The 10870-nt window shown below is 33.8% G+C and overlaps 1 protein-coding gene across 1 annotated transcript; it reads right to left on the bottom strand.

Annotated features, from left to right (window-relative positions):
- Positions 1-397: 397 nt before the first annotated feature.
- On the bottom strand, positions 398-10430 carry LOC142529160 (cytochrome b5, seed isoform-like). The gene is made up of 3 exons (XM_075634596.1): positions 10152-10430; positions 925-991; positions 398-827 (listed from the first exon to the last, which is right to left on the bottom strand). Exons 1-3 carry the CDS (start codon positions 10227-10229, stop codon positions 574-576), a joined length of 399 nt encoding a protein of 132 aa, XP_075490711.1. The 5' UTR covers positions 10230-10430; the 3' UTR covers positions 398-573.
- Between the last annotated feature and the right edge of the window lie 440 nt (positions 10431-10870).

A 10870-nucleotide genomic window follows, 5' to 3' on the forward strand; every position in this document is an offset into this window, starting at 1 on the left:
ACATGAACTCAATCTATTTTTTCATATTATGTAATGCATTGATCAACGTAAACACACATGACATATTTACAACCACTAGTAATTAGTTTGGATGATACACAAAGATATGGTCAAATAAATCCATATGTTATCTTATGGTACGGGCAATCAGTTAACTTGATCAATTTTAAAATAATTAAATAAAATTATGGTTGGCTTCCAATTTTAATAGTATTAATTGATTTATAAATTTTAAAATACGATTTGAAAATTTTGTATTTGAAGAATTAATAGATGGAACAGATCACAATATTGAAAAGCTTGACCATGTATATTAGCAATTGTGAGATTAAAAAAAGAGAGGAATCAATGTTTAATTTGTTGAAAGTTGGAAGCTCAAAAGGATCACTATTAACAGTAACAAAACAATGAATCATTAAGTACTTTAGAATCAGATAAAGACAGTAAGGAATCAAAACATTAATATGCTTCTTCAAGGGAAACACATTAAGCATACTACAAATGCATTCCCAAACATCACAAAAGTTGAAACACCGTCCAATGAAACTTATTGCCAACAAAAAACCAAGTCTTTTAAGCCGAGGATTTGGTGTAGAAGCGAACGCCGACAGCAAAACCTAAGATTAGCAGGGGAACAAAGAACTGGAGCAGCTTGACTATGAACTCTGATGTTTTGTCCTGGTTATAGTGAGGTTGCTTCGGAGGAGTGTAGGTGACCTTGGTGGGAATGGTTGAAGAATCAACGTCTCCTACGTAGAATCCCTCCATCATCTCATTCGCAGTGACACTGTGGCCGACGTCTTCGAAATCATCAGTCGCATCCTTTCCTTTAAGTTTTAAAAACAAAAACATACACCTCGAAATGATCAAGAAAGTATGCATATATTTATATGATGTAATGTCATTATCGGAGAATGGTGTTACCTGTCGCAGACAACAGAACTTCGTCACCACCAGGATGCTCTTCCAAGAACTCAGTCACGTTATAAGCCTATTGAAATGTATTTCAAGGTGAGAAACTACAATATTATATGTAGTAAAAATCTGGAGCATGAGGAGATAGGGGTAGTTCTCTTGTAGGTTGGAACCAAGAGTCTCTGCATGATTATCAACTGGTGAATAATGGATCCGAACCAAAGGCGAAAATTGGACTGTAACTGTTGATCATGGTCCATCATACAGCGTGTTTGGGCATTAAAACTTGTTTGAAAGAAACACTTCCACTTTGGAAACACTTTAAATTTATTTGTTAAAATTAAAAGAGGCTATAAAAAGATTGAATGCTAAAATGGTAATGGATTTCAGATAACCAAATCCTAACATAAAAGTTGCTATGAAGTTCTGTTTTTTTTGGGGAAAAAAGCGTAGTACAGTTTCGTAGCAAAGCATGTTTTAATTTATTAATACTGATTGATTCAAGGGGGAATAATCTCCATTGAGTTCAAAAGTCATTATTCTCTCGCTCTTGGGAAAACAGTAATGAAACTAGGAAGTGATTTGTATGACCAAGCACTTGCTGCTTTATCAAAAGCTATAGCTAGTGGTAACTGTGCAACTCAAATCTTTCAAACCATGCAACAACTCAAGTGTCACGTTTCGATTGCTTTAATTAGAGACAATTATTGTACTTAAACAATTTTTCAAGCAATAATCGCATTTCTAGCAACAAATAGGAATTTAACCCATGACATTTGCCATGATATTAATGTTTGATCAATTTTATTTATATGAATTTATATGTGAATAATTATGTATTGTGGGTTGTCGGTTAAGTTAAGCTCCAAAATAAAGTGATCAACCAATGTTTCAGATTATTGGCTTTAATATATCTAATAGGTTGTGGCCATTTAATATGTGGAGAAATAACTAGAACTTCTGTTTTTGTGAGGGACTAAAACAGAAATATCAAAAGATAAAAATATACATTATCTATATATAGGTCATGGTCCACAGATCGCGTGCAATAAAGTTCCCTATTCTCTCTCCCATTAAGAAAATAGTTCAGAGGAGAAAACTAAATGATTCTTTCAAGGAAAAGAGAACGTAGATCTGGAAGATTAAGACAAGTTCTAAAGAATTCAGGATTATGGCATCAGGTACGCTTCCGCTTAAATTTTTGGCCAAATTCTTAATGATGTAACATGATGGATTTTGTGGTTTATGTGAAATTTTACCTAACAAATGGTATCAGAGTCACTCATGTTTGAATCATTGAGATTTGTTTAACTATTAGATATTGTTTGGTTCTAGATCTGGAAAAGAAATTTTTGATAGGCTTCATATCTGAAAAATATTTTGGTTCAAAAAAATTATTTTAAAGTTTCGGTTTTGGTAAAGAAATTTTGGTTGGAAATTTGAAGGATTTGGTATAAGATTTCGATTATCCGTCCAGTTTTTATTCAACAATTTTTTAATACGAAATCGAAAATTTGAGTTGCAAATTTTCGCCAAAATCGACCTAGAGCATGCCCAAGAGTGACCAAGACATTCTCGGAATTTTTGATTTTTTTTTATGGTTCAAGTTATTCGGTTTAAGTTTAAATATTCAATTATTCAAATAATAATAAGATTATATGTGTTTTAAAATAGATTGATTGATATACAATGTCTATGGAAATTAATTTTATTTTGAAATACAAAATGAATTTGTTATATGTGTCTTATATGGATATTGATCGACTCAAAGGAAAGTTAATATTTAATATAATTGCGTATGCACTTGTGTTAGTAAACATGTGATAATTATTCGATTTTTTATGTGAATAATAAACCGGCCTAAATGAAGGTTGTTATTTGACAAATAGTTACTATCAGTGTTTGATTGCTGCGTCAGAATATCACTTACAAGTTAATCTATTGTCCAAAGATAAAAAACTAATGGAGTGCTCGGTATCTTGTTTATGAAGTTTACATTATTTGAATTTATTGATTATTTTATTTGAATGTTTGGTCGAGCATGTATATTTGGTTTTTGTTCTCTATTCAGAATTGACTCCTACGAATATTCACTCCAACATTAATTCTATTCCTATGCTAAATGACTCAAATTTTAAATCGTTGCAATATAATTTATTGATAGTTGTCGGAGTCATGGATTTGGAACTTGCGATAAGGGTTGATTTTCCGTCTGCCATTACGGATAAGAGTACCTCTGATGAAAAGAGGGAGTTCGAAAGGTGGGAGAAGTCGAATCGCATGTGCATGATGTTTATGAAGAGGGTCATTCTAGAAACATTCAGGGGCACAATGTCTAGTAACGTTCTTATCTTCAGGACCTCTAGAAGAGGTTGGCTAAAAATAAAAAGTTTGAAATTGGTATGCTTTTGGCAAGCTTCGTTTCAATAAGGTACAAAGGTAAGGACAACATAAGGGAGTACATTATGGAAATGTCTCATCTTGCTTCAAAGTTGATCGCACTGAAGCTTGACCTCTCAGAGTATTTCTTCCTCAGTTTAACCAGTTCGAGATGAGCTATAATTGTCAGAAAGAGACTTGGTCCATGAATGAACTCATCTCACATTGTGTTCAGAAAGAGGAAATGTTGAAGTAAGATAAAACTGAAAGTGCTCATTATGCCTTTACCTCGTAAGATAAAGGAAATAAAAGAAAGGATAAAGAAGCTCTCGATAGACAGTCTCGAAAGAAACAACAGAAGAATCTTAGTGATTCTCAAAGTGCTGGTTGTTTCTTCGTGACAGTGATGAGCATATAAAGAAGCAATGCACAAATTATCATGCTTGGCGTGCTAAGAAATGTATTCTTCTTAATATGGTTTGTTTTGAGGTTAATTTAACTTTGGTGCCTAGACACATGTGATGGATAGATTCTGGTGCAACAATTCACATTAGTGTATCTATGCAGGGTTGCTTGGATTGCCGAAAACCGAGTGATGCTAAAAGATTCATCTACGTTGGTGACGGCAACAAAGTTGAAGTTAACACCACTCCAATAATGTCCATTCTTTTCGGCTTCTTGAAATGGTCAACAATATTTTATAACGTTCACAGACGATTTTTCAAAATATGGCTTCATTTATCTCATTCATGAAAATGCACTCATTGGATGTGTTCAGAAATTCTGTGGTAGTGATGAGCATATAAAGAAGCAATGCATAAATTATGACGTTTGGCGTGGTAGGAAATGTATGCTTCTTAATATGGTTTTTTTTTAGGTTAATTTAACTCTGGTGCCTAGACATACTTGGTGGATAGATTCTGGTGCAACAACTCACGTCAATGTGTCTATGCAGGATTGCCTGGATTGTCGAAACAAAATGATGCTGAAAGATTCATCTACATTAGTAACGGCAACAAAGTTGAAGTTAAGGAAATTGGGAAATTTAGATTATTGTTAAATACTGAAATATATTTGGATCTTTTTGAAACATTCGTTGTACCGTCTTTTAGATGGAATTTGATTTCTATTTCTGCATTGGGCAAATTCGGTTCTTCTTGTTCATTTGGAAATTGATTAATCAATTTGTTTCATGATTCAAAATTGGTTGTTCTAGTTTTTTATTAGGATACGATAATCTATATTCTTTGGATGTTATTGATTCATTTAATGAATCCCTGAAAACAAGTGAGACACTAAAAGAAAATTAACAAGTGAGAATTAATCTGTGTTATGACACAAAAAATTGGGTCATATCTCTCAAAAGATTACAAGGAGACTTGTGTCAGGTGATTTGAAGTCAACACGTGTCAGGTGTCAGGTGTCTTAGGAGTTATACATACTGATATTTGTAGTTCATTCTTTTCGGCTTCTTGGAATGATCAATAATATTTTATATCGTTTATAGACGATTTTTAAAGATATGGCTTTATTTATCTCATTCATGAAAAGACACAGTCATTGGATGTGCTCAAAAATTATGTGGTAGTGATGAACGTATAAAGAAGGAATGCACAAATTATTACGCTTGATGTGCTAAGGAATGCACCTAGACACACATGGTATAGATTCTAGTGCAATAACTCACATCAATGTCTCTATGCAAGGTTGCCCGGATGTCCAAAAACCATGTGATTCTGAAAGATTCATCTACGTTTGTGACGACAACAAAGTTGAAGTTGAGGTAATAAGGAAATTTAGATTATTGCTAAACATTGAAATATATTTGGATCTTTTTGAATCATTCGTTGTACCGTCTTGTAGACAAAATTTGATCTCTGTTTTTACATTGATAAATTCGGTTATCCTTGTTCATTTGGAAATGGATTATTCAGTTTGTTTAATGATTTAAAATTGATTGGTTCTGATTATTTATTAGGATACGATAATATTTATTCTTTGGATGTTATTGCTTCATTTATTGAATCTCAACAAATAAGTAAGGACACTACAAGAAAATTAACCAGTGATAATTTAGTTGCGCTATGACACAAAAGATTGTGTCCTCAAACGAAATTTTCGAACCTTTAGACTACACAAATTTTAATAATTCTTAATTGTATAAAAGGAAAACAAACCAATAAAAGGAGATTTGAAGCCAATAGGTGTTCAAATGTCTTAAAACTTATACATACTGATATTTGTGGTCCATTCCCTTCGGCTTCTTGGAATGGTAAACATTATTTTATAACGTTCATACACGATTTTTAAAGATATGATTTCATTTATCTCATTCATGAAAATGTACATTCATTGGATGTGCTCAAAAATTATAAGGCTAAAGTTGAAAGTCAACTTGGCTTAAAGATTAAAAGCGTCAGATCTGGTCGTAGTAGTGAACACTATGGTAGATATGATGGTTCAGGTTAACAAAGTCCAGAACCTTTTGCTAGATTCCTAGAGGATTGCGGTATCGTCCCACAGTACACTATGCCGGGTTTGTGCACTGTGAATGATGTTGCTGAAAGATGAAATAGAACGCTTGTGGACATGGTGCCTTGCCAAAATCACTCTGAGGAGAGGCACTAAAGATCGCAACATATATCCTTAACAGTGTTCCAACTAAGGCAGCGAAACATAGTCTTAAGCATTTGCACGTTTCGGGATGTCCAGCTTAGGCAAGGGTTTACAAGCCTAATCATGGTCAAATGTTATTTTATTGGATACTCTGAAAGATCCAGAGGGTACAAGTTTTATGATCCCATAAGTAAATCGATTTTTGAGTCAGTAAATGCCCGATTCTTTGAGAATGTTAAGTCCGCGGGGGAGATAAAGTAAATGATATTGTCTTTGAAGATGAATATGTAAATGTTCCCACAGGTGTCTTGGACATTGATCAAGATCACATTCCTCACTTTGACCAAGACACAATACTTGAAGACAATATTAGAAATCCTCCCATTCCAGATGAACAAACTCAAGCACCTCCAGAACCTATGCCATTAAGGAGATTCACTATAGAGCGGAGAAATGCAGTGTCAGATGATTACATTGTATTTCTTCAAGAACAATGAGGCAGACATTGGAATAATGGAAGATGATCCTATCAACTTCCGTCAACCCAGAGAAAGTTCTAACTCTCAAAAGTGGAATTATGTCATAAATGAGGAGATAAAGTCCATGAAAGACAATGACGTATGGAATCTTGTCCCATTGCCTAAAGATACAAAGCTCATTGGTTGCAAATGGATATTTAAAACCAAGAGGGATTTGAAAGTTAATGTGGAAAGATATAAGCCTCGTTTTGTCGCTGAAGCTTTACACAAAAGACATTGATTATAAAGAGACATTCTATCCGGTTTCTTCAAAAGACTCTTTAAAGATTATAATGGTTTTCGTTGGCGCATTTCAATCTTGAGCTTCATCAGATGGATGTAAAGACTACGTTTCTAAATGGTGACATTGATGAAACGATTTATGATGCAACCAGTAAATTTTGTGTCCAAAGACACAAATAATATGGTTTGCAAATCAAAGAAATCTATTTATGGGCTCAAGCAGGCATCTCAACAATAGTATTTCAAATTTCATCAACTGATCATCTCGTTTGGTTTTAGCTGTTGCATGACACCAAAAGATTTCTAGCTAAGAATTTTGAGATGAAAGATCTTTGTGATGCATCTTTTGTACAGGGTATCCAGATACATCGGGATCGCTCTCCTGGTATTCTTGGATTATATCATAAAGGCTATATCGAGAAAGTTCTCAAGCGATATAGGATACAAGACTGTAAACCAACGGATACCCTTGTAATTAAGGGAGACAAATTTAGCCTCAAACAATGTCCTAAAAATGATTTTGAGGAGAAGGAAATGCAAAAGATTCCCTATGCATCTGCAATAGGGAGTCTAATGTATGCTCTAGTTGTCCAGATATTGCGCATGTGACAGGAATGTTGGGAAGATATCTAAGTGATCCACGAGTGGAACATTGGAAAGAAATCAAAAGAGTTTTACGATACCTACATAGAACAAAAGATTATATGTTCATATATCGGAGGTTGGATCAGCTTGAGATCATTGGGTATACAGACTCTGATTCTACTGGATGCCAAGATAGTACGAAATCTACGTCGGGCTACATCTATCTCCTTGCTGGAGGTGCCATTTCCTGGAATAGTGCTAAACGGTCTCTTATAGTGTCTTCTTATGAGGCATCCAGGCATGAAATATGGCTGCAAAATTTTGTCACGGGACTGCGCATTGTTGATGGCATTGAAAGGCCACTAAGAATACATTGTGAGAATAAATCAGCAGTTATGTATTCTAATAACAACATAAGCTCGACGAAGTCAAAACATATTGACATCAAGTTCCTAGTTGTTAAAGAAAGAATTCAAAGTGGAAAGTTTTTTATTGAGCATATCGGTATAAATTCCATGATTGCGGATCAACTTACTAAGGGATTACCACTCAAATAGTTTCATGAGCAGACTACTTGTATGAGTGTTATGTCAAGTGAGGAAATTCAGTTTTAGTGAGAGTTTGTTATTTTAAATGCTTTTCAGTTTTTGACATTTTCAACTACAGTCATGTAAATTTATTTTCTGCAGAAATAAATTTCAAGCTAAGTCACAATCTGATTATGATTTAAAGTTTAATCTCAATAAGGTTTAGAGAGGACCAACTGGAAATAGGCATGTTATTATGATCACATCACATGAAATTTCCATGGACCATGCTATACATCCATTTCATAATGCATGTCATTCATTTGCGTTGGCATATGTGATATGGGTCTAGTTACCTCGAGTGTAGCAAAGACTGATGTTGATGTGATTGATGGACTGGATTGGTTATAGATACATTTTGGAATAACGACATTTTTGAGCTTATAAGGTTATTTTCACAAACATAATTATAAGGTTACACATATAACCCAAATAGGAGATTGTTGGATCAATTTTATTTACATAGGCTTATATGTGAATAATATGTATTGTGGGTTGTCAATTAAGTTAAGCCAAAAATAAAGTGATCAACTAATGTTTCAGGTTATTAGGTTTTAATGTATCTAATAAGTTGTAGGCCTTTAATGTGTAGAGACATAAGTGTAATTTCTGTTTTTATGATGTGCTAAAACAGAATATCAGAAGATAATTATAGACATTATCTATATATAGGTCATGGTCCCCAGATCGTGTGCAGTAATGTTCCTTATTCTCTCTCACATTAGGAAAATAGTTCAGAAGATAAAACTAAATGATTCTCTAAAGGAAGAGAGTGTGTAGATCTTGAAGATTAAGACAAGTTCTAAAGAATTCAAGATTATGGCTTTACGTACGCTCCGCTTAAATTCTTAATCAAATTCTTAATGATTTAGCATGACGAATTCTATGCTTTATGTGGAATTTTCCCCAACAACCAATTGCAGTACCGAAAGCTTGCTGCTTTACCAAACTAGTTGTAACAGTGCAGCTCAAATCTTTTAAATCATACAACAACAACGTGTTTCGATTGCTCTATCTAGCAGAAAAAATTATTGCATCCAACATTATTGTTAATGGGATGATGTGCATACAAAAAATGAACAGTTGACAAGCAACCTACGACAGTTCAAATAAATCATACCGTGAAGATCAATTATAAAAGCACGTGCCAATATGGCCAAGATTTACACTTCTTAACAGTTAAAGGCAACTAAAATCTTCAAGCGCCATCGATTGAAATGATAATATCGGAACATATAGATACAAAGGACTCAAAAACTAAGAAGGCTACTATGAGCAATTTTCATTCAAAAGACAATAGTAAGATAGATCTATAATGAAGTTGCATTTGCAGAGACGCCTATTGGATGATAAATGGATTTTTGGAAGTGGGGATTTCAAACTACTTCAATGATGAGGAAGTTGACAGGATAAAGAATAGAATAAAATTGTAGAAAATTAGAGGTACATGCTTATCAAGTTAGTCGAGACAAAAATCCGACTTCACTAGAGCTAACACTGCTCCAGAAAATATTTGTTCCTCTTAACTTGCAAGTCCTTTAAAAGTTGAGGCTTCTTACTTGTGGACAATGATCCGTTTTCATCTCTCAAACTCTTTTTTCCTTCCACAAACTACATGGAATACAATAGAGACATTTTCAACTTTTCCCACAAAGTTGATAATTATCATATTCTAGACCTGCTAACATAATCGTTGCAATTAATTCAACAGGTCACCAGTAACGAAAAAACTGCATTATTATATTATATTCTAATCAAAATACGCTAAATTTTAAAAATTTACAATCCACTAAATCACAGGCATAATTTACCAAACAAAATCTTGCACCATTTGTGATGCATCTAACGGAATATCATCTCTTCCATTATAACTAATCCAAACATTGCGGAGATCGCAATTTAAGCCAATTTTTTGACAAAAGATTATGCAGTTTGGTGAAAACTACGATCAATTTATGTCTTTATCTGTAACAATAGCATCATATAAACATTTCTTCGGAACCACAAACTTCATTAAGCTAAAATGAAACTGCCAAGATCTGATGAAGCACCACATTATAGTAAACAAGGATCCCACCAAAGTAACTAAAAAATCTCTAAAAAGGATAACATTCACCGTCCCTACAATTCTCAGAATCACAAAACAATCAAAAGTTGCAATTAAGGAACCATCTAAACATTCAGTCAAAAATCAAATCTTGGCAGATCCAGATATCAGATAAACAGGAAGGAGCCCACGTACTACCAATCCACAACAACTCTGAACATGGTTCAGAACCAGAGACATAAATCGATAAACTTCAAATACCTTGCCCTTAATGATAATCCAGCAGTCCTTGTTGGTGCTGTGCTCAGAAACCTCAGCAAAAGTAAAAACTTTAGCCATTTGAGGGGAGGAAATTCAGTCACAATGAACCGCGAAGAAAGACCAAATCTGGAATAGTTTTCAGGGATTGCAGAAGAGCTTGAAGAAGAGTTTGGTGATGGTAGGTGTGATGTGGTGTTGTGAACACATGAAATGGAGCTTATTCAAAGCGTGGTTGGTAACAGCCAGTGAGGGAGAGGTGAACGGTAGTTCGTCTAATTTTTTACAAAATAGATAATAAATTTTTTTTTTAAAAAAAGTATTTTTGTAGAAGAAGAAACTCTATTATCCACTCATCTATTTTCGTGTTTACTTCTCATACAAAAACAAAATATTAGTGGTACATCTTTCCTCGTATGGACCGCCGATATATGGATTCAGCTCTCTTCTGTATTTAATGAATTTGATATTTACTTAACTTGAATGTTATAATTTTTAATGAATATAAAAGAAGTGGATGCAAATTTCATTTAACAAATTAACCTCCTTTTTTACGCTCAATTTGCAAAATGACTTTCTTTAACCCAATTTCATCTAAAACATTGCGTTGCTGGCAAAACAAAATTGAGCATGTCTCTCATGAAACAGTCTAATGAATTTTTATTTGTGAGACGGGTCAACCCTACCAATACTCACAATAAAAATTAATACTCTTAGGCTGC

This window comes from Primulina tabacum, chromosome 16, assembly GCF_025594145.1.
Source record: "Primulina tabacum isolate GXHZ01 chromosome 16, ASM2559414v2, whole genome shotgun sequence".
NCBI classification, from domain to species: Eukaryota; Viridiplantae; Streptophyta; class Magnoliopsida; order Lamiales; family Gesneriaceae; genus Primulina; species Primulina tabacum.

Bases quoted from the DNA above. Each gene is read 5' to 3' on its own strand.
- LOC142529160 (XM_075634596.1), bottom strand. From the start codon at position 10,229: ATGGCTAAAGTTTTTACTTTTGCTGAGGTTTCTGAGCACAGCACCAAC. The intron at 992-10,151 runs GTATTTGAAGTT...ACATTTCAATAG, and splicing joins GGATTATCATTAAGGGCAAG to GCTTATAACGTGACTGAGTT. The intron at 828-924 runs GTAACACCATTC...TAAAACTTAAAG, and splicing joins AGTTCTGTTGTCTGCGACAG to GAAAGGATGCGACTGATGAT.